General features: G+C 49.7%; 1 protein-coding gene across 1 annotated transcript in view; it reads right to left on the bottom strand.

Moving 5' to 3' along the window:
• Positions 1-2062: 2062 nt before the first annotated feature.
• LOC144955069 (neural cell adhesion molecule 1-like) overlaps positions 2063-23745 on the bottom strand; it is a 72496-nt gene continuing 50813 nt past the window's right edge. The window contains exons 11-13 of the mRNA XM_078885417.1: positions 21690-21805; positions 14352-14541; positions 2063-2151 (exon numbers count right to left, since the gene is read on the bottom strand). Of these exons, the coding sequence (XP_078741543.1) occupies positions 2063-2151; positions 14352-14541; positions 21690-21805 (395 nt within the window). The remainder of the gene's footprint in view (positions 2152-14351; positions 14542-21689; positions 21806-23745) is intronic.

Below are 23745 nucleotides of genomic sequence, written 5' to 3' on the forward strand. Positions count from 1 at the left end.
GTGAGTGACTGAGTGAGTCAGTGGCTGAATGAGTGACTCAGTGAGTGTGTGAGTGACTGACTGAGTAGGTGAGTGAGTGACTGAGTGGCTGAATGGTTGAGTTGCTGAGTGAGTGACTGAGTGAGTGGCTGGGTGAGTGAGTAGGTGGGTGAGTGACTGCGTGACTGAGTGACTGAGTGGCTCATTGAGAAACTGAGTCGGTGAGTGAGTGACTGACTGAGTGGCTGAGTGAGTGACTTAGTGAGTGGCTGGGTGAGTGAGTGAGTAACGGAGTAGGTGAGTGAGTGACTGACTGAGTGGCTGAGTGACTGAGTGAGTGACTGACTGAGTGGCTGAGTGAGTGACTGAGTGAGTGGCTGGGTGTGTGAGTGAGTAACTGAGTAGGTGATTGAGTGACTGACTGAGTGGCTGAGTGACTGAGTGAGTGACTGACTGAGTAGGTGAATGAGTGACTGAGTAAGTGAGTGACTGAGTGAGTGACTGACTGAGTGAGTAAGTGGCTCAGTGAGTGACTCAGTGAGTGACTGAGTGAGTGACTGAGTAAGTGAGTGACTGAGTGAGTGTCTGACTGAGTGAGTAAGTGGCTCAGTGAGTGACTGAGTGAGTGACTGAGTAAGTGAGTGACTGAGTGAGTGTCTGACTGAGTGAGTGAGTGGCTCAGTGAGTGACTCAGTGAGTGAGTGACTGAATGAGTGTCTGACTGAGTGAGTAAGTGGCTCAGTGAGTGACTCAGTGAGTGAGTGACTGACTGACTGAGTGACTGACTGAGTAAGTAAGCGGCTCAGTGAGTGACTCAGTGAGTGACTCAGTGACTGACTGAGTGACTGACTGAGTGAGTAAGTGGCTCAGTGAGTGACTCAGTGAGTGACTGAGTGAGTGAGTGACTGAGTGAGTGTCTGACTGAGTGAGTAAGTGGCTCAGTGAGTGACTCAGTGAGTGAGTGACTGACTGACTGACTGAGTGACTGACTGAGTGAGTAAGTGGCTCAGTGAGTGACTCAGTGAGTGAGTGACTGAGTGAGTGTCTGACTGAGTGAGTGAGTGGCTCAGTGAGTGACTCAGTGAGTGAGTGACTGACTGACTGAGTGACTGACTGAGTGAGTAAGTGGCTCAGTGAGTGACTCAGTGAGTGACTGACTGACTGAGTGACTGACTGAGTGAGTAAGTGGCTCAGTGAGTGACTCAGTGAGTGACTCAGTGACTGACTGAGTGACTGACTGAGTAAGTAAGTGGCTCAGTGAGTGACTCAGTGAGTGAGTGACTGACTGACTGAGTGACTGACTGAGTAAGTAAGCGGCTCAGTGAGTGACTCAGTGAGTGACTCAGTGACTGACTGAGTGACTGACTGAGTGAGTAAGTGGCTCAGTGAGTGACTCAGTGAGTGACTGAGTGAGTGAGTGACTGAGTGAGTGTCTGACTGAGTGAGTAAGTGGCTCAGTGAGTGACTCAGTGAGTGACTCAGTGACTGACTGAGTGACTGACTGAGTGAGTAAGTGGCTCAGTGAGTGACTCAGTGAGTGAGTGACTGAGTAAGTGAGTGACTGACTGAGTGAGTAAGTGGCTCAGTGAGTGACTCAGTGAGTGACTCAGTGAGTGAGTGAGTGACTGAGTAAGTGAGTGACTGACTGAGTGAGTAAGTGGCTCAGTGAGTGACTCAGTGAGTGACTGACTGAGTAAGTGAGTGACTGACTGAGTGAGTAAGTGGCTCAGTGAGTGACTCAGTGAGTGACTCAGTGAGTGACTCAGTGAGTGACTGACTGACTGACTGAGTGACTGACTGAGTGAGTAAGTGGCTCAGTGAGTGACTCAGTGAGTGACTCAGTGAGTGACTCAGTGAGTGACTGACTGACTGACTGAGTGACTGACTGAGTGAGTAAGTGGCTCAGTGAGTGACTCAGTGAGTGAGTTGCGTAATTATTCTCAACCAATCAGCATACAGCTCCACCCCCACCCCTTCCCCCCCCCCCCCCCTTCTTGCGAGCTCAGCCAATCAGAGAAGCGCCGGGCAGTTGCGGGTGGGCGTGGCCCCCCCCCCCCCCCCCCCCCCACGGGAGCCCGACCAATCAGAGGAGGGCGTAGCAGAGGAAGAGATGCATTATGGGAAATGGTGAGCAGAGCAGAGAGGGGGAGATGGGGGAGGCTCTCCCAGCTCCTGGGGGAGAGACAAATGGAGAGATAAAGGAGAGATAAAGGAGAGATAATGGAGAGATAATGGAGAGATAATGGAGAGATAATGGAGAGTTGATGGAGAGATAATGGAGAGTTGATGGAGAGATAATGGAGAGATAATGGAGAGATAATGGAGAGATAATGGAGAGATAATGGAGAGATAATGGAGAGTTGATGGAGAGATAATGGAGAGATAATGGAGAGATAATGGAGAGATAATGGAGAGATAATGGAGAGATAATGGAGAGTTGATGGAGAGATAATGGAGAGATAATGGAGAGATAATGGAGAGATAATGGAGAGATAATGGAGAGATAATGGAGAGTTGATGGAGAGATAATGGAGAGATAATGGAGAGATAATGGAGAGATAATGGAGAGATAATGGAGAGTTGATGGAGAGATAATGGAGAGATAATGGAGAGATAATGGAGAGTTGATGGAGAGATAATGGAGAGATAATGGAGAGATAATGGAGAGATAATGGAGAGATAATGGAGAGATAAAGGGAGAGATTAATGGAGAGATAATGGAGAGATAATGGAGAGATAATGGAGAGATAATGGAGAGATAATGGAGAGATAAAGGGAGAGATAATGGAGAGATAATGGAGAGATAATGGAGAGATAAAGGGAGAGATTAATGGAGAGATAAAGGGAGAGATAAATGGAGAGTTAAAGGGAGAGATAAATGGAGAGATAAAGGGAGAGTTAAGGGAGAGATAATGGAGAGATAATGGAGAGATAAATGGAGAGATAAAGGGAGAGATAATGGAGAGATAATGGAGAGATAAAGGAGAGATAATGGAGAGATAAAGGAGAGTTAAAGGGAGAGATAAATGGAGAGATAAAGGGAGAGTTAAGGGAGAGATAATGGAGAGATAATGGAGAGATAAATGGAGAGATAAAGGGAGAGATAATGGAGAGATAATGGAGAGATAATGGAGAGATAATGGAGAGATAAATGGAGAGATAAAGGGAGAGATAATGGAGAGATAATGGAGAGATAATGGAGAGATAATGGAGAGTTAAATGGAGAGATAATGGAGAGATAAATGGAGAGATAATGGAGAGATAATGGAGAGATGATGGAGAGATAATGGAGAGATGATGGAGAGATAATGGAGAGATAATGGAGAGATAATGGAGAGTTAATGGAGAGATAATGGAGAGATAATGGAGAGATAATGGAGAGATAATGGAGAGTTAAATGGAGAGATAATGGAGAGATAAATGGAGAGATAATGGAGAGATAATGGAGAGATGATGGAGAGATAATGGAGAGATAATGGAGAGATAATGGAGAGATAATGGAGAGATAATGGAGAGATAATGGAGAGATAATGGAGAGATAATGGAGAGTTAAAGGGAGAGATAATGGAGAGATAATGGAGAGATAATGGAGAGATAATGGAGAGATAATGGAGAGTTAAAGGAGAGATAATGGAGAGATAATGGAGAGTTAAAGGGAGAGATAATGGAGAGATAATGGAGAGATAATGGAGAGATAATGGAGAGATAAATGGAGAGATAATGGAGAGATAATGGAGAGATAATGGAGAGATAATGGAGAGTTAAAGGGAGAGATAATGGAGAGATAATGGAGAGATAATGGAGAGATAATGGAGAGATAATGGAGAGATAATGGAGAGATAATGGAGAGATAATGGAGAGATAATGGAGAGATAATGGAGAGTTAAAGGGAGAGATAATGGAGAGATAATGGAGAGATAATGGAGAGATAATGGAGAGATAATGGAGAGATAAATGGAGAGATAATGGAGAGATAATGGAGAGATGATGGAGAGATGATGGAGAGATAATGGAGAGATAATGGAGAGATAATGGAGAGATAATGGAGAGATAATGGAGAGTTGATGGAGAGATAATGGAGAGATGATGGAGAGATGATGGAGAGATAATGGAGAGATAATGGAGAGATAATGGAGAGATAATGGAGAGATAAATGGAGAGATAATGGAGAGATAATGGAGAGATAATGGAGAGTTAAAGGGAGAGATAATGGAGAGATAATGGAGAGATAATGGAGAGATAATGGAGAGATAATGGAGAGATAATGGAGAGTTAAAGGAGAGATAATGGAGAGATAATGGAGAGATAATGGAGAGTTAAAGGAGAGATAATGGAGAGATAATGGAGAGATAATGGAGAGATAATGGAGAGTTAAAGGGAGAGATAATGGAGAGATAATGGAGAGATAATGGAGAGATAATGGAGAGATAATGGAGAGTTAAAGGGAGAGATAATGGAGAGATAATGGAGAGATAATGGAGAGATAATGGAGAGTTAAAGGGAGAGATAATGGAGAGATAATGGAGAGATAATGGAGAGATAATGGAGAGTTAAAGGGAGAGATAATGGAGAGATAATGGAGAGATAATGGAGAGATAATGGAGAGTTAAATGGAGAGATAATGGAGAGATAAATGGAGAGATAATGGAGAGACAAAGGGAGAGTTAAAGGGAGAGACAAATTGAGAGTTAAAGGGAGAGACAAATTGAGAGTTAAAGGGAGAGACAAAGGGAGAGATAAAGGGAGAGACAAAGGGAGAGACAAAGGGAGAGTTAAAGGGAGAGTTAAAGGGAGAGATAAAGGGAGAGATAAAGGGAGAGACAAAGGGAGAGTTAAAGGGAGAGACAAATTGAGAGTTAAAGGGAGAGACAAATTGAGAGTTAAAGGGAGAGACAAAGGGAGAGATAAAGGGAGAGACAAAGGGAGAGACAAAGGGAGAGTTAAAGGGAGAGTTAAAGGGAGAGATAAAGGGAGAGATAAAGGGAGAGACAAAGGGAGAGTTAAAGGGAGAGACAAATTGAGAGTTAAAGGGAGAGACAAATTGAGAGTTAAAGGGAGAGACAAAGGGAGAGATAAAGGGAGAGACAAAGGGAGAGACAAAGGGAGAGTTAAAGGGAGAGTTAAAGGGAGAGTTAAAGGGAGAGATAATGGAGAGACAAAGGGAGAGACAAAGGGAGAGACAAAGGGAGAGACAAAGGGAGAGTTAAAGGGAGAGACAAATTGAGAGTTAAAGGGAGAGACAAATTGAGAGTTAAAGGGAGAGACAAAGGGAGAGATAAAGGGAGAGACAAAGGGAGAGACAAAGGGAGAGTTAAAGGGAGAGTTAAAGGGAGAGATAAAGGGAGAGATAATGGAGAGACAAAGGGAGAGACAAAGGGAGAGACAAAGGGAGAGACAAAGGGAGAGTTAAAGGGAGAGACAAAGGGAGAGACAAAGGGAGAGACAAAGGGAGAGACAAAGGGAGAGACAAAGGGAGAGTTAAAGGGAGAGACAAAGGGAGAGACAAAGGGAGAGACAAAGGGAGAGTTAAAGGGAGAGACAAAGGGAGAGACAAAGGGAGAGACAAAGGGAGAGACAAAGGGAGAGACAGAATCGTTATTGAAGAGTTACAGAAGTCCGTGAGTGAGTCTCTGAGTGAGTCTCTGAGTGAGTCTCTGAGTGAGTGAGTGAGTCTCTGGGTGAGTCTCTGAGTGAGTCTCTGAGTGAGTCTCTGAGTGAGTGAGTGAGTCTCTGAGTGAGTGAGTGAGTCTCTGAGTGAGTGAGTGAGTCTCTGGGTGAGTCTCTGAGTGAGTCTCTGAGTGAGTGAGTGAGTCTCTGAGTGAGTGAGTGAGTGAGTCTCTGAGTGAGTGAGTGAGTCTCTGGGTGAGTCTCTGAGTGAGTCTCTGAGTGAGTGAGTGAGTCTCTGGGTGAGTCTCTGTGTGAGTCTCTGAGTGAGTCTCTGAGTGAGTGAGTGAGTGAGTCTCTGGGTGAGTCTCTGAGTGAGTCTCTGAGTGAGTCTCTGAGTGAGTGTCTGAGTGAGTCTCTGAGTGAGTCTCTGAGTGAGTCTCTGAGTGATGCTCTGAATGAGTGAGTCTCTGAGTGAGTCTCTGAGTGAGTCTCTGAGTGAGTGAGTCTCTGAGTGAGTGAGTCTCTGAGTGAGTCTCTGGTTGAGTGATTCTCTGAGTGAGTGAGTCTCTGGGTGAGTGAGTCTCTGAGTGAGTGAGTCTCTGAGTGAGTCTCTGAGTGAGTGATTCTCTGAGTGAGTCTCTGAGTGAGTCTCTGAGTGAGTCTCTGGGTGAGTGAGTCTCTGAGTGAGTGTCTGAGTGAGTCTAAAAGTGAGTCTCTGAGTGAGTGAGTCTCTGAGTGAGTGAGTCTCTGAGTGAGTCTCTGAGTGAGTGAGTGAGTCTCTGGGTGAGTCTCTGAGTGAGTCTCTGAGTGAGTCTCTGAGTGAGTGAGTGAGTCTCTGGGTGAGTCTCTGAGTGAGTCTCTGAGTGAGTCTCTGAGTGAGTGAGTGAGTGAGTCTCTGAGTGAGTGAGTGAGTGAGTCTCTGAGTGAGTGAGTGAGTCTCTGGGTGAGTCTCTGAGTGAGTCTCTGAGTGAGTGAGTGAGTCTCTGGGTGAGTCTCTGTGTGAGTCTCTGAGTGAGTCTCTGAGTGAGTGAGTGAGTGAGTCTCTGGGTGAGTCTCTGAGTGAGTCTCTGAGTGAGTCTCTGAGTGAGTGTCTGAGTGAGTCTCTGAGTGAGTCTCTGAGTGAGTCTCTGAGTGATGCTCTGAATGAGTGAGTCTCTGAGTGAGTCTCTGAGTGAGTCTCTGAGTGAGTGAGTCTCTGAGTGAGTGAGTCTCTGAGTGAGTCTCTGAGTGAGTCTCTGAGTGAGTGAGTGAGTCTCTGGGTGAGTCTCTGAGTGAGTCTCTGAGTGAGTCTCTGAGTGAGTGAGTGAGTGAGTCTCTGAGTGAGTGAGTGAGTGAGTCTCTGAGTGAGTGAGTGAGTCTCTGGGTGAGTCTCTGAGTGAGTCTCTGAGTGAGTGAGTGAGTCTCTGGGTGAGTCTCTGTGTGAGTCTCTGAGTGAGTCTCTGAGTGAGTGAGTGAGTGAGTCTCTGGGTGAGTCTCTGAGTGAGTCTCTGAGTGAGTCTCTGAGTGAGTGTCTGAGTGAGTCTCTGAGTGAGTCTCTGAGTGAGTCTCTGAGTGATGCTCTGAATGAGTGAGTCTCTGAGTGAGTCTCTGAGTGAGTCTCTGAGTGAGTGAGTCTCTGAGTGAGTGAGTCTCTGAGTGAGTCTCTGGTTGAGTGATTCTCTGAGTGAGTGAGTCTCTGGGTGAGTGAGTCTCTGAGTGAGTGAGTCTCTGAGTGAGTCTCTGAGTGAGTGATTCTCTGAGTGAGTCTCTGAGTGAGTCTCTGAGTGAGTCTCTGGGTGAGTGAGTCTCTGAGTGAGTGTCTGAGTGAGTCTAAAAGTGAGTCTCTGAGTGAGTGAGTCTCTGAGTGAGTGAGTCTCTGAGTGAGTCTCTGAGTGAGTCTCTGGGTGAGTCTCTGAGTGAGTCTCTGAGTGAGTGTCTGAGTGAGTCTCTGAGTGAGTCTCTGAGTGAGTCTCTGAGTGAGTCTCTGTGTGAGTCTCTGAGTGAGTGTCTGAGTGAGTGTCTGAGTGAGTCTCTGAGTGAGTCTCTGAGTGATGCTCTGAATGAGTGAGTCTCTGAGTGAGTCTCTGTGTGAGTCTCTGAGTGAGTCTCTGAGTGAGTCTCTGAGTGAGTGAGTCTCTGAGTGAGTGAGTCTCTGAGTGAGTCTCTGAGTGAGTCTCTGAGTGAGTGAGTCTCTGAGTGAGTCTCTGTGTGAGTCTCTGAGTGAGTGTCTGAGTGAGTCTCTGAGTGAGTTTCTGAGTGAGTCTCTGAGTGAGTGAGTCTCTGAGTGAGTCTCTGAGTGAGTGAGTCTCTGAGTGAGTGAGTGAGTCTCTGAGTGAGTCTCTGAGTGAGTCTCTGAGTGAGTCTCTGAGTGAGTCTCTGGGTGAGTGAGTCTCTGAGTGAGTCTCTGGGTGAGTGAGTCTCTGAGTGAGTCTCTGAGTGAGTGAGTGAGTCTCTGGGTGAGTCTCTGAGTGAGTGAGTCTCTGGGTGAGTCTCTGAGTGAGTGAGTCTCTGAGTGAGTCTCTGGGTGAGTGAGTCTCTGAGTGAGTCTCTGAGTGAGTGAGTCTCTGAGTGAGTGAGTCTCTGAGTGAGTCTCTGGGTGAGTGAGTCTCTGAGTGAGTCTCTGAGTGAGTGAGTGAGTCTCTGAGTGAGTGAGTCTCTGAGTGAGTCTCTGAGTGAGTGAGTGAGTCTCTGAGTGAGTCTCTGAGTGAGTCTCTGGGTGAGTCTCTGAGTGAGTGAGTCTCTGGGTGAGTCTCTGAGTGAGTCTCTGAGTGAGTCTCTGAGTGAGTCTCTGAGTGAGTGAGTCTATGAGTGAGTCTATGAGTGAGTCTCTGAGTGAGTCTCTGAGTGAGTCTCTGGGTGAGTGAGTCTCTGAGTGAGTCTCTGGGTGAGTGAGTCTCTGAGTGAGTCTTTGAGTGAATGAGTGAGTCTCTGAGTGAGTGAGTCTCTGAGTGAGTCTCTGAGTGAGTCTCTGAGTGAGTCTCTGGGTGAGTCTCTGAGTGAGTGAGTCTATGAGTGAGTCTATGAGTGAGTCTCTGAGTGAGTCTCTGAGTGAGTCTCTGGGTGAGTGAGTCTCTGAGTGAGTCTCTGGGTGAGTGAGTCTCTGAGTGAGTCTTTGAGTGAGTGAGTGAGTCTCTGAGTGAGTGAGTCTCTGAGTGAGTCTCTGAGTGAGTGAGTGAGTCTCTGAGTGAGTCTCTGAGTGAGTCTCTGAGTGAGTCTCTGGGTGAGTGAGTCTCTGGGTGAGTCTCTGATTGATGCTCTGAGTGAGTGAGTCTATGAGTGAGTCTCTGAGTGAGTCTCTGAGTGAGTCTCTGAGTGAGTCTCTGAGTGAGTGAGTCTCTGAGTGAGTCTCTGTGTGAGTCTCTGAGTGAGTCTCTGAGTGAGTGAGTCTCTGAGTGAGTGAGTGAGTCTCTGAGTGAGTCTCTGAGTGAGTCTCTGAGTGAGTCTCTGAGTGAGTGAGTCTCTGAGTGAGTCTCTGAGTGAGTCTCTGTGTGAGTCTCTGAGTGAGTGTCTGAGTGAGTCTCTGAGTGAGTCTCTGAGTGAGTCTCTGAGTGAGTGATTCTCTGAGTGAGTGTCTGAGTGAGTCTCTGAGTGAGTCTCTGAGTGAGTCTCTGAGTGAGTGAGTCTAAAAGTGAGTCTCTGAGTGAGTGAGTCTCTGAGTGAGTGAGTCTCTGAGTGAGTGAGTCTCTGAGTGAGTCTCTGGTTGAGTGATTCTCTGAGTGAGTGAGTCTCTGGGTGAGTGAGTCTCTGAGTGAGTGAGTCTCTGAGTGAGTGAGTCTCTGAGTGAGTCTCTGAGTGAGTGATTCTCTGAGTGAGTCTCTGAGTGAGTCTCTGAGTGAGTCTCTGGGTGAGTGAGTCTCTGAGTGAGTGTCTGAGTGAGTCTCTGGGTGAGTCTCTGAGTGAGTGAGTCTCTGGGTGAGTCTCTGAGTGAGTGAGTCTCTGAGTGAGTCTCTGAGTGAGTGAGTCTCTGAGTGAGTGAGTCTCTGAGTGAGTGAGTCTCTGAGTGAGTGAGTCTCTGGGTGAGTGAGTCTCTGAGTGAGTGAGTCTCTGAGTGCGTCTCTGGGTGAGTGAGTCTCTGAGTGAGTCTCTGAGTGAGTGAGTGAGTCTCTGAGTGAGTGAGTCTCTGAGTGAGTCTCTGAGTGAGTGAGTGAGTCTCTGAGTGAGTCTCTGAGTGAGTCTCTGGGTGAGTCTCTGAGTGAGTGAGTCTCTGGGTGAGTCTCTGAGTGATGCTCTGAGTGAGTGAGTCTATGAGTGAGTCTCTGAGTGAGTCTCTGAGTGAGTCTCTGGGTGAGTGAGTCTCTGAGTGAGTCTCTGGGTGAGTGAGTCTCTGAGTGAGTCTTTGAGTGAGTGAGTCTCTGAGTGAGTGAGTTTCTGAGTGAGTCTCTGAGTGAGTGAGTGAGTCTCTGAGTGAGTCTCTGAGTGAGTCTCTGAGTGAGTCTCTGGGTGAGTGAGTCTATGAGTGAGTCTCTGAGTGAGTCTCTGAGTGAGTGAGTCTCTGAGTGAGTCTCTGGGTGAGTGAGTCTCTGAGTGAGTCTCTGAGTGAGTGAGTGAGTCTCTGAGTGAGTCTCTGAGTGAGTCTCTGAGTGAGTCTCTGAGTGAGTCTCTGAGTGAGTGATTCTCTGAGTGAGTCTATGAGTGAGTCTCTGAGTGAGTCTCTGAGTGAGTCTCTGGGTGAGTGAGTCTCTGAGTGAGTCTCTGGGTGAGTGAGTCTCTGAGTGAGTCTTTGAGTGAGTGAGTGAGTCTCTGAGTGAGTGAGTCTCTGAGTGAGTCTCTGAGTGAGTGAGTGAGTCTCTGAGTGAGTCTCTGAGTGAGTCTCTGAGTGAGTCTCTGGGTGAGTGAGTCTCTGGGTGAGTCTCTGATTGATGCTCTGAGTGAGTGAGTCTCTGAGTGAGTCTCTGAGTGAGTCTCTGAGTGAGTGAGTCTCTGAGTGAGTGAGTCTATGAGTGTGTCTATGAGTGAGTCTCTGAGTGAGTCTCTGAGTGAGTCTCTGAGTGAGTGAGTCTCTGAGTGAGTCTCTGTGTGAGTCTCTGAGTGAGTGTCTGAGTGAGTCTCTGAGTGAGTTTCTGAGTGAGTCTCTGAGTGAGTGAGTCTCTGAGTGAGTCTCTGAGTGAGTGAGTCTCTGAGTGAGTGAGTGAGTCTCTGAGTGAGTCTCTGAGTGAGTCTCTGAGTGAGTCTCTGGGTGAGTGAGTCTCTGAGTGAGTTTCTGGGTGAGTGAGTCTCTGAGTGAGTCTCTGAGTGAGTGAGTGAGTCTCTGGGTGAGTCTCTGAGTGAGTGAGTCTCTGGGTGAGTCTCTGAGTGAGTGAGTCTCTGAGTGAGTCTCTGGGTGAGTGAGTCTCTGAGTGAGTCTCTGAGTGAGTGAGTGAGTCTCTGAGTGAGTGAGTCTCTGAGTGAGTCTCTGAGTGAGTGAGTGAGTCTCTGAGTGAGTCTCTGAGTGAGTCTCTGGGTGAGTCTCTGAGTGAGTGAGTCTCTGAGTGAGTCTCTGGGTGAGTGAGTCTCTGAGTGAGTCTCTGAGTGAGTGAGTGAGTCTCTGAGTGAGTGAGTCTCTGAGTGACTCTCTGAGTGAGTGAGTGAGTCTCTGAGTGAGTCTCTGAGTGAGTCTCTGGGTGAGTCTCTGAGTGAGTGAGTCTCTGGGTGAGTCTCTGAGTGAGTCTCTGAGTGAGTCTCTGAGTGAGTCTCTGAGTGAGTGAGTCTATGAGTGAGTCTATGAGTGAGTCTCTGAGTGAGTCTCTGGGTGAGTGAGTCTCTGAGTGAGTCTCTGGGTGAGTGAGTCTCTGAGTGAGTCTTTGAGTGAGTGAGTGAGTCTCTGAGTGAGTGAGTCTCTGAGTGAGTCTCTGAGTGAGTCTCTGAGTGAGTCTCTGGGTGAGTCTCTGAGTGAGTGAGTCTATGAGTGAGTCTATGAGTGAGTCTCTGAGTGAGTCTCTGAGTGAGTCTCTGGGTGAGTGAGTCTCTGAGTGAGTCTCTGGGTGAGTGAGTCTCTGAGTGAGTCTTTGAGTGAGTGAGTGAGTGAGTCTCTGAGTGAATGAGTCTCTGAGTGAGTCTCTGAGTGAGTGAGTGAGTCTCTGAGTGAGTCTCTGAGTGAGTCTCTGAGTGAGTCTCTGGGTGAGTGAGTCTCTGGGTGAGTCTCTGATTGATGCTCTGAGTGAGTGAGTCTATGAGTGAGTCTCTGAGTGAGTCTCTGAGTGAGTCTCTGAGTGAGTGAGTCTCTGAGTGAGTGAGTGAGTCTCTGAGTGAGTCTCTGAGTGAGTCTCTGAGTGAGTCTCTGAGTGATGCTCTGAGTGAGTGAGTCTCTGAGTGAGTCTCTGAGTGAGTCTCTGTGTGAGTCTCTGAGTGAGTGTCTGAGTGAGTCTCTGAGTGAGTCTCTGAGTGAGTCTCTGAGTGAGTGATTCTCTGAATGAGTGTCTGAGTGAGTCTCTGAGTGAGTCTCTGAGTGAGTCTCTGAGTGAGTGAGTCTAAAAGTGAGTCTCTGAGTGAGTGAGTCTGAGTGAGTGAGTCTCTGAGTGAGTGAGTCTCTGAGTGAGTCTCTGGTTGAGTGATTCTCTGAGTGAGTGAGTCTCTGGGTGAGTGAGTCTCTGAGTGAGTGAGTCTCTGAGTGAGTGAGTCTCTGAGTGAGTCTCTGAGTGAGTGAGTCTCTGGGTGAGTCTCTGAGTGAGTGAGTCTCTGAGTGAGTCTCTGAGTGAGTGAGTCTCTGAGTGAGTGAGTCTCTGAGTGAGTGAGTCTCTGAGTGAGTGAGTCTCTGGGTGAGTGAGTCTCTGAGTGAGTGAGTCTCTGAGTGCGTCTCTGGGTGAGTGAGTCTCTGAGTGAGTCTCTGAGTGAGTGAGTGAGTCTCTGAGTGAGTGAGTCTCTGAGTGAGTCTCTGAGTGAGTGAGTGAGTCTCTGAGTGAGTCTCTGAGTGAGTCTCTGGGTGAGTCTCTGAGTGAGTGAGTCTCTGGGTGAGTCTCTGAGTGATGCTCTGAGTGAGTGAGTCTATGAGTGAGTCTCTGAGTGAGTCTCTGAGTGAGTCTCTGGGTGAGTGAGTCTCTGAGTGAGTCTCTGGGTGAGTGAGTCTCTGAGTGAGTCTTTGAGTGAGTGAGTCTCTGAGTGAGTGAGTTTCTGAGTGAGTCTCTGAGTGAGTGAGTGAGTCTCTGAGTGAGTCTCTGAGTGAGTCTCTGAGTGAGTCTCTGGGTGAGTGAGTCTATGAGTGAGTCTCTGAGTGAGTCTCTGAGTGAGTGAGTCTCTGAGTGAGTCTCTGGGTAAGTGAGTCTCTGAGTGAGTCTCTGAGTGATGCTCTGAGTGAGTCTCTGAGTGAGTGAGTGAGTCTCTGAGTGAGTCTCTGAGTGAGTCTCTGAGTGAGTCTCTGAGTGAGTGATTCTCTGAGTGAGTCTATGAGTGAGTCTCTGAGTGAGTCTCTGAGTGAGTCTCTGGGTGAGTGAGTCTCTGAGTGAGTCTCTGGGTGAGTGAGTCTCTGAGTGAGTCTTTGAGTGAGTGAGTGAGTCTCTGAGTGAGTGAGTCTCTGAGTGAGTCTCTGAGTGAGTGAGTGAGTCTCTGAGTGAGTCTCTGAGTGAGTCTCTGAGTGAGTCTCTGGGTGAGTGAGTCTCTGGGTGAGTCTCTGATTGATGCTCTGAGTGAGTGAGTCTCTGAGTGAGTCTCTGGGTGAGTGAGTCTCTGAGTGAGTCTCTGAGTGATGCTCTGAGTGAGTCTCTGAGTGAGTCTCTGAGTGAGTGATTCTCTGAGTGAGTCAATGAGTGAGTCTCTGAGTGAGTCTCTGAGTGAGTCTCTGGGTGAGTGAGTCTCTGAGTGAGTCTCTGGGTGAGTGAGTCTCTGAGTGAGTCTTTGAGTGAGTGAGTGAGTCTCTGAGTGAGTGAGTCTCTGAGTGAGTCTCTGAGTGAGTGAGTGAGTCTCTGAGTGAGTCTCTGAGTGAGTCTCTGAGTGAGTCTCTGGGTGAGTGAGTCTCTGGGTGAGTCTCTGATTGATGCTCTGAGTGAGTGAGTCTATGAGGGTGTCTATGAGTGAGTCTATGAGTGAGTCTCTGAGTGAGTCTCTGAGTGAGTGAGTCTCTGAGTGAGTCTCTGTGTGAGTCTCTGAGTGAGTGTCTGAGTGAGTCTCTGAGTGAGTCTCTGAGTGAGTCTCTGAGTGAGTGAGTCTCTGAGTGAGTCTCTGAGTGAGTGAGTCTCTGAGTGAGTGAGTGAGTCTCTGAGTGAGTCTCTGAGTGAGTCTCTGGGTGAGTGAGTCTCTGAGTGAGTCTCTGAGTGATGCTCTGAGTGAGTGAGTCTCTGAGTGAGTCTCTGAGTGAGTCTCTGTGTGAGTCTCTGAGTGAGTGTCTGAGTGAGTCTCTGAGTGAGTCTCTGAGTGAGTCTCTGAGTGAGTGATTCTCTGAGTGAGTCTCTGAGTGAGTGTCTGAGTGAGTCTAAAAGTGAGTCTCTGAGTGAGTGAGTCTCTGAGTGAGTGAGTCTCTGAGTGAGTCTCTGGTTGAGTGATTCTCTGAGTGAGTGAGTCTCTGGGTGAGTGAGTCTCTGAGTGAGTGAGTCTCTGAGTGAGTCTCTGAGTGAGTGATTCTCTGAGTGAGTCTCTGAGTGAGTCTCTGAGTGAGTCTCTGGGTGAGTGAGTCTCTGAGTGAGTGTCTGAGTGAGTCTAAAAGTGAGTCTCTGAGTGAGTGAGTCTCTGAGTGAGTGAGTCTCTGAGTGAGTCTCTGGGTGAGAGATTCTCTGAGTGAGTGAGTCTCTGGGTGAGTGAGTCTCTGAGTGAGTGAGTCTCTGAGTGAGTGAGTGAGTCTCTGGGTGAGTGAGTCTCTGAGTGAGTCTCTGACTACTCACCGCGGAACCTTGGCTGCTCCGGTGACAAGAAGTCAAACTCCGACCCCGACGACCTCCCCTCGGCGTTCTCAGCGTAGGCTTCGGCCTGGTAGCGCGTGAGAGCCTGCAGGCCAACCAGGCGAACATCCCCACGGGGACCTCCCCGCACCTCCCTCCACGGGCCCGGCGCGGTGGCACCATCCTGGGAGACCTGCTCAGGCAAGGGGGTAGGGCAGGCGGGGGGAGAGGGGTCCGTTAGGCCGAGAGGGTCAACTTTTGGTGAACTTTGAGTCTCTACTAGACCCTGAGTCTCTACTAGACCCCGAGTCTCTATTAGACCCTGAGTCTCTACTAGACCCTGAGTCTCTAATAGACCTGAGTCTCTACTACACCCTGAGTCTCTACTAGACCCTGAGTCTCTACTAGACCTGAGTCTCTACTACACCCTGAGTCTCTACTAGACCCTGAGTCTCTACTAGACCCCGAGTCTCTACTAGACCCTGAGTCTCTACTAGACCCTGAGTCTCTAATAGACCTGAGTCTCTACTACACCCTGAGTCTCTACTAGACCCTGAGTCTCTACTAGACCTGAGTCTCTACTACACCCTGAGTCTCTACTAGACCCTGAGTCTCTACTAGACCCCGAGTCTCTACTAGACCCTGAGTCTCTACTAGGCACTGAGTTTCTACTAGACCCTGAGTCTCTACTACACCCTGAGTCTCTACTAGACCTGAGTCTCTACTACACCCTGAGTCTCTACTAGACCCTGAGTCTCTACTAGACCCCGAGTCTCTACTAGACTCTGAGTCTCTACTAGACCCTGAGTCTCTACTACACCCTGAGTCTCTACTACACCCTGAGTCTCTACTACACCCTGAGTCTCTACTAGACCCTGAGTCTCTACTAGACCTGAGTCTCTACTAGACCCTGAGTCTCTACTAGACCCTGAGTCTCTACTAGACCCCGAGTCTCTACTAGACTTTGAGTCTCTACTAGACCCTGAGTCTCTACTAGACTTTGAGTCTCTACTAGACCCCGAGTCTCTACTAGACCCTGAGTCTCTACTAGACCTCGAGTCTCTACTAGGCCCTGAGTCTCTACTACACCCTGAGTCTCTACTAGACCCTGAGTCTCTACTAGGCACTGAGTTTCTACTAGACCCTGAGTCTCTACTACACCCTGAGTCTCTACTAGACCCTGAGTCTCTACTACACCCTGAGTCTCTACTACACCCTGAGTCTCTACTAGACCCTGAGTCTCCACTAGACCCTGAGTCTCTACTAAACCTGAGTCTCTACTACACCCCGAGTCTCTACTAGACCCTGAGTCTCTACTAGACCCTGAGTCTCTACTAGACCCTGAGTCTCTACTAGACCCCGAGTCTCTACTAGACCCTGAGTCTCTATTAGACCCTGAGTCTCTACTAGACCCTGAGTCTCTACTACACCCTGATTCTCTACTAGACCCTGAGTCTCTACTACACCCTGAGTCTCTACTAGACCCTGAGTCTCTATTAGACCCCGAGTCTCTACTACACCCTGAGTCTCTATTAGACCCCGAGTCTCTACTACACCCTGAGTCTCTATTAGACCCTGAGTCTCTACTACACCCTGAGTCTCTACTAGACCCTGAGTCTCTATTAGACCCCGAGTCTCTACTACACCCTGAGTCTCTATTAGACCCTGAGTCTCTACTACACCCTGAGTCTCTATTAGACCCTGAGTCTCTATTAGACCCCGAGTCTCTACTACACCCTGAGTCTCTATTAGACCCTGAGTCTCTACTACACCCTGAGTCTCTATTAGACCCTGAGTCTCTACTACACCCTGAGTCTCTACTAGACCCTGAGTCTCTATTAGACCCCGAGTCTCTACTACACCCTGAGTCTCTATTAGACCCCGAGTCTCTACTACACCCTGAGTCTCTATTAGACCCTGAGTCTCTACTACACCCTGAGTCTCTACTAGACCCTGAGTCTCTATTAGACCCTGAGTCTCTACTACACCCTGAGTTTCTACTAGAGCCTGAGTCTCTACTACACCCTGAGTCTCTACTACACCCTGAGTCTCTACTACACCCTGAGTCTCTACTAGACCCTGAGTCTCTACTACACCCTGAGTCTCTACTAGACCCTGAGTCTCTACTAGACCCTGAGTCTCTACTACACTCTGAGTCTCTACTACACCCTGAGTCTCTACTAGACCCTGAGTCTCTACTACACCCTGAGTCTCTACTAGACCCTGAGTCTCTACTACACCCTGAGTCTCTACTAGACCCTGAGTCTCTACTACACCCTGAGTCTCTACTAGACCCTGAGTCTCTACTACACCCTGAGTTTCTACTAGACCCTGAGTCTCTACTAGACCCTGAGTCTCTACTAGACCCTGAGTCTCTACTACACCCCGAGTCTCTACTAGACCTGAGTCTCTACTAGACCCTGAGTCTCTACTAGACCCCGAGACTCTACTAGACCCTGAGTCTCTACTACACTCTGAGTCTCTACTAGACCCTGAGTCTCTACTAGACCCTGAGTCTCTACTAGACCCTGAGTCTCTACTACACCCTGAGTCTCTACTACACCCTGAGTCTCTACTACACCCTGAGTCTCTACTAGACCCTGAGTCTCTACTAGACCCCGAGTCTCTACTAGACCCCGAGTCTCTACTACACCCTGAGTTTCTACTAGACCCTGAGTCTCTACTACACCCTGAGTCTCTACTAGACCCTGAGTCTCTATTAGACCCTGAGTCTCTACTACACCCTGAGTTTCTACTAGAGCCTGAGTCTCTACTACACCCTGAGTCTCTACTACACCCTGAGTCTCTACTACACCCTGAGTCTCTACTAGACCCTGAGTCTCTACTACACCCTGAGTCTCTACTAGACCCTGAGTCTCTACTAGACCCTGAGTCTCTACTACACTCTGAGTCTCTACTACACCCTGAGTCTCTACTAGACCCTGAGTCTCTACTACACCCTGAGTCTCTACTAGACCCTGAGTCTCTACTACACCCTGAGTCTCTACTAGACCCTGAGTCTCTACTACACCCTGAGTCTCTACTAGACCCTGAGTCTCTACTACACCCTGAGTCTCTACTAGACCCTGAGTCTCTACTAGACCCTGAGTCTCTACTAGACCCTGAGTCTCTACTACACCCCGAGTCTCTACTAGACCTGAGTCTCTACTAGACCCTGAGTCTCTACTAGACCCCGAGACTCTACTAGACCCTGAGTCTCTACTACACTCTGAGTCTCTACTAGACCCTGAGTCTCTACTAGACCCTGAGTCTCTACTAGACCCTGAGTCTCTACTACACCCTGAGTCTCTACTACACCCTGAGTCTCTACTACACCCTGAGTCTCTACTAGACCCTGAGTCTCTACTAGACCCCGAGTCTCTACTAGACCCCGAGTCTCTACTACACCCTGAGTTTCTACTAGACCCTGAGTCTCTACTAGACCCTGAGTCTCTACTAGACCCTGAGTCTCTACTACACCCTGAGTCTCTACTAGACCCTGAGTCTCTACTACACCCTGAGTCTCTACTACACCCTGAGTCTCTACTACACTCTGAGTCTCTACTACACACTGAGTCTCTACTACACCCTGAGTCTCTACTACACCCTGAGTCTCTACTAGACCCTGAGTCTCTACTACACTCTGAGTCTCTACTACACCCTGAGTCTCTACTAGACCCTGAGTCTCTACTATACCCCGAGTCTCTACTAGACCCTGAGTCTCTACTACACCCTGAGTCTCTACTACACCCTGAGTCTCCACTAGACCCTGAGTCTCTACTACACCCTGAGTCTCTACTAGACCCTGAGTCTCTACTACACCCTGAGTCTCCACTAGACCCTGAGTCTCTACTAGACCCTGAGTCTCTACTACACCCTGAGTCTCTACTAGACCCTGAGTCTCTACTAGACCCTGAGTCTCTACTACACCCTGAGTCTCTACTACACCCTGAGTCTCTACTAGACCCTGAGTCTCTACTAGACCCTGAGTCTCTACTACACCCTGAGTCTCTACTACACCCTGAGTCTCTACTAGACCCTGAGTCTCTACTACACCCTGAGTCTCTACTAGACCCTGAGTCTCTACTACACCCTGAGTCTCTACTACACCCTGAGTCTCTACTACACCCTGAGTCTCTACTACACCCTGAGTCTCTACTACACCCTGAGTCTCTACTACACCCTGAGTCTCCACTAGACCCTGAGTCTCTACTACACCCTGAGTCTCTACTAGACCCTGAGTCTCTACTACACCCTGAGTCTCCACTAGACCCTGAGTCTCTACTAGACCCTGAGTCTCTACTACACCCTGAGTCTCTACTAGACCCTGAGTCTCTACTAGACCCTGAGTCTCTACTACACCCTGAGTCTCTACTACACCCTGAGTCTCTACTACACCCTGAGTCTCTACTACACCCTGAGTCTCTACTAGACCCTGAGTCTCTACTAGACCCTGAGTCTCTACTACACCCTGAGTCTCTACTAGACCCTGAGTCTCTACTAGACCCTGAGTCTCTACTACACCCTGAGTCTCTACTACACCCTGAGTCTCTACTACACCCTGAGTCTCTACTAGACCCTGAGTCTCTACTAGGCCCTGAGTCTCTACTACACCCTGAGTCTCTACTAGACCCTGAGTCTCTACTAGACCCTGAGTCTCTACTACACCCTGAGTCTCTACTACACCCTGAGTCTCTACTAGACCCTGAGTCTCTACTACACCCTGAGTCTCTACTAGACCCTGAGTCTCTACTACACCCTGAGTCTCTACTACACCCTGAGTCTCTACTACACCCTGAGTCTCTACTACACCCTGAGTCTCTACTACACCCTGAGTCTCTACTACACCCTGAGTCTCTACTAGACCCTGAGTCTCTACTACACCCTGAGTCTCTACTACACCCTGAGTCTCTACTACACCCTGAGTCTCTACTACACCCTGAGTCTCTACTACACCCTGAGTCTCTACTAGACCCTGAGTCTCTACTAGACCCTGAGTCTGTACTACACCCTGAGTCTGTACTACACCCTGAGTCTCTACTACACCCTGAGTCTCTACTACACCCTGAGTCTCTACTACACCCTGAGTCTCTACTAGACCCTGAGTCTCTACTACACCCTGAGTCTTTACTACACCCTGAGTCTCTACTACACCCTGAGTCTCTACTACACCCTGAGTCTCTACTAGACCCTGAGTCTTTACTAGGCCCTGAGTCTCTACTACACCCTGAGTCTCTACTACACCCTGAGTCTCTACTAGACCCTGAGTCTCTACTACACCCTGAGTCTTTACTACACCCTGAGTCTCTACTACACCCTGAGTCTCTACTACACCCTGAGTCTCTACTAGACCCCGAGTCTCTACTACCAGGCGAGGTGGTCAACATCTCACAGGGTCTGTGATCGAACCCACGACCTCCTTTAGACCAGGCGAGGTAGTCAATATCTCACAGTGTCTGTGATCGAACCCACGACCTCCTGTAGACCAGGCGAGGTAGTCAATATCTCACAGGGTCTGTGATCGAACCCACGACCTCCTTTAGACCAGGCGAGGTGGTCAACATCTCACAGGGTCTGGGATCAGACCCACGACCTCCTGAAGACCAGGCTAGGTAGTCAACATCTCACAGGGTCTGGGATCAGACCCACAGCCTCCTGTAGACCAGGCGAGGTGGTCAACATCTCACAGGGTCCGGGATCGAACCCACGACCTCCTTTAGACCAGGCGAGGTGGTCAACATCTCCCAGGGTCAGCGATTGAACCCACGACCTCCTGTAGACCAGGCGAGGTAGTCAACATCTCACAGCATCAGCGATCGAACCCAAGACCTCCTGTAGACCAGGCAAGGTAGTCAACATCTCACAGGGTCCGGGATTGAACCCACGACCTCCTGTAGACCAGGTGAGGTGGTCACCATCTCACAGAATCAGCGATCAAACCCACGACCTCCTGTAGACCAGGCGAGGTGGTCAACATCTCACAGAATCAGCGATCGAACCCACGACCTCCTGTAGACCAGGCGAGATGGTCAACATCTCACAGGGCCCGTGATCGAACCCAGGACCTCCTGTAGACCAGGCGAGGTGGTCAACATCTCACAGAATCAGCGATCGAACCCACGACCTCCTGTAGACCAGGCGAGGTAGTTAACATCTCACAGGGTCCGGAATCGAACCCACGACCTCCTGTAGACCAGGCGAGGTGGTCAACATCTCACAGGGTCCGGAATCGAACCCACGACCTCCTGTAGACCAGGCGAGGTGATCAACATCTCACAGGGTCCGGGATGGAACCCACGACCTCCTGTAGACCAGGCGAGGTGGTCAACATCTCACAGGGTCCGGGATCGAACCCACGACCTCCTGTAGACCAGGCGAGGTGGTCAACTTCTCACAGGGTCCGGGATCGAACCCACGACCTCCTGTAGACCAGGCGAGGTGGTCAACATCTCACAGGGTCCGGGATGGAACCCACGACCTCCTGTAGACCAGGCGAGGTGGTCAACATCTCACAGGGTCCGTGACCGAACCCACGGCCTCCTGTAGACCAGGCGGGGTGGTCAACATCTCCCAGGGTCCGTGATCGAACCCACGACCTCCTGTAGACCAGGCGAGGTAGTGAACATCTCACAGGGTCCGTGATCGAACCCACGACCTCCTGTAGACCAGGCGAGGTAGTCAACATCTCACAGAATCAGCGATCGAACCCACGACCTCCTGTAGACCAGGCGAGGTGGTCAACATCTCACAGAATCAGCGATCGAACCCACGACCTCCTGTAGACCAGGCGAGGTGGTCAACATCTCCCAGGGTCCGGGATCGAACCCAGGACCTCCTGTAGACCAGGGGAGGTAGTCAACATCTCCCAGGGTCCGTGATCGAATCCACGACCTCCTGTAGACCAGGCGAGGTGGTCAACATCTCACAGAATCAGCGATCGAACCCACGACCTCCTGTAGACCAGGCGAGGTGGTCACCATCTCACAGCATCAGCAATCGAACCCAGGACCTCCTGTAGACCAGGCGAGGTGGTCAACATCTCACAGGGCCCGTGATAGAACCCACGACCTCCTGTAGACCAGGCGGGGTGGTCAACATCTCCCAGGGTCCGGGATGGAACCCACGGCCTCCTGTAGACCAGGCGAGGTATTCAACATCTCCCAGGGTCCGGGATGGAACCCACGGCCTCCTATAGACCAGGCGAGGTGGTCAACATCTCACAGAATCAGCGATCGAACCCAGGACCTCCTGTAGACCAGGCGAGGTGGTCAACATCTCACAGGGCCCGTGATAGAACCCACGGCCTCCTGTAGACCAGGCGAGGTGGTCAACGTTACTCACGGGCCTGTAGCGGATGATGAATCCTGTGACGGGAAGTCCCCCGTCGTCCTCGACGGAGAGAGACACCAAGTGGGGCTCGCCGGGACGCTGGGAGATGATGGGGGCACTTGGAGCCACTGGTGGTGGAGGGGGAGATGGGGGGAGATGTGGGAGATGATGGGGGGGGGGAGATGGGGGAGATGGGGGAGATGGGGGAGAGAGATGGGGGAGATGGGGGAGATGGGGGAGATGGGGGAGATGGGGGAGGGGAGATGGGGGGGGGGGAGAGGGGGGAGATGGGGGGAGATGGGGAGAGATGGGGCGAGATGAGGGAGATGGGGGCAGATGGTGAGAGATGGGGGGAGGTGGAGGAGAGAGATGGTGAGACAGAAAGAGATGGTGAGAGAGAGATGGTGAGAGAGATGGTGAGATGGTGAGAGAGATGGTGTGAGAGAGATGGTGAGAGAGAGATGGTGAGAGAGAGATGGTGAGAGAGAGATGGTGAGAGAGATGGTGGGAGAGAGATGGTGAGAGAGAGATGGTGAGAGATGGTGAGAGATGGTGAGAGAGAGATGGTGAGAGAGAGATGGTGTGAGAGAGATGGTGAGAGAGAGATGTGAGAGAGAGATGGTGAGTGAGATGGTGAGAGAGAGATGGTGAGAGAGAGATGGTGGGAGAGATGGTGAGAGAAAGATGGTGAGAGAGATGGTGAGTGAGAGATGGTGAGAGAGAGATGGTGAGAGAGAGATGGTGAGAGAGAGATGGTGAGTGAGAGATGGTGAGACAGAGTGAGATGGTGAGAGAGAGATGGTGAGAGAGAGATGGTGAGAGAGAGATGGTGAGACAGAGAGAGATGGTGGGAGAGAGATGGTGAGAGAGAGATGGTGAGAGAGAGATGGTGAGAGAGAGATGGTGAGAGAGAGATGGTGAGAGAGAGATGGTGAGAGAGAGATGGTGAGAGAGAGAGAGATGGTGAGAGAGAGATGGTGTGAGAGAGATGGTGAGAGAGAGATGGTGAGAGAGAGATGGTGAGAGAGAGAGAGATGGTGAGAGAGAGATGGTGAGACAGAGATGGTGAGAGAGAGATGGTGAGAGAGAGATGGTGAGTGAGAGATGGTGAGAGAGATGGTGAGACAGAGTGAGATGGTGAGAGAGATGGTGAGAGAGAGATGGTGAGATGGTGAGACAGAGTGTGATGGTGAGAGAGATGGTGAGAGAGAGATGGTGAGATGGTGAGACAGAGAGATGGTGAGAGTGAGATGGTGAGTGAGAGATGGTGAGACAGAGATGGTGAGTGAGAGATGGTGAGTGAGAGATGGTGAGAGAGAGAGAGATGGTGAGAGAGATGGTGAGAGAGAGATGGTGAGAGAGATGGTGAGAGAGAGATGGTGAGTGAGATGGTGAGAGAGAGATGGTGAGAGAGAGATGGTGGGAGAGAGATGGTGAGAGAGAGATGGTGAGAGAGAGATGGTGAGACAGAGAGAGATGGTGAGAGAGAGATGGTGAGAGAGAGATGGTGAGAGATGGTGAGAGAGAGATGGTGAGAGAGAGATGGTGGGAGAGAGATGGTGAGAGAGAGATGGTGAGAGAGAGATGGTGAGAGAGATGGTGAGAGAGAGATGGTGAGAGAGAGATGGTGAGAGAGAGATGGTGAGAGAGAGATGGTGAGAGAGAGATGGTGAGAGAGAGATGGTGAGAGAGAGATGGTGAGAGAGAGATGGTGAGAGAGAGATGGTGAGAGAGATGGTGAGAGAGAGATGGTGAGAGAGAGATGGTGAGACAGAGATGGTGAGAGAGATGGTGAGAGAGAGATGGTGAGAGAGAGATGGTGAGACAGAGTGAGATGGTGAGAGAGAGAGAGATGGTGAATGGTACACTGACACCCGAACCTGTACGTGGCACATCAGCAGTGGGCCTCTCTGTGAATGATTTCACTCGTATGACGACTGAGTCGAGTGTGGGCTGAGTGAAGGCCGCTACTGAGCTGTGAGCTAGGGCCGTTCGATTTTGGGAAAATATCGAATTTCTGACGGATCGATTTGCGATTTGATTTTCGATTAAAACAATTTCAGGTCAA

The sequence above is a fragment of the Lampetra fluviatilis genome, unplaced genomic scaffold (genome assembly GCF_964198595.1).
Source record: "Lampetra fluviatilis unplaced genomic scaffold, kcLamFluv1.1 SCAFFOLD_271, whole genome shotgun sequence".
Taxonomy (NCBI): Eukaryota; Metazoa; Chordata; class Hyperoartia; order Petromyzontiformes; family Petromyzontidae; genus Lampetra; species Lampetra fluviatilis.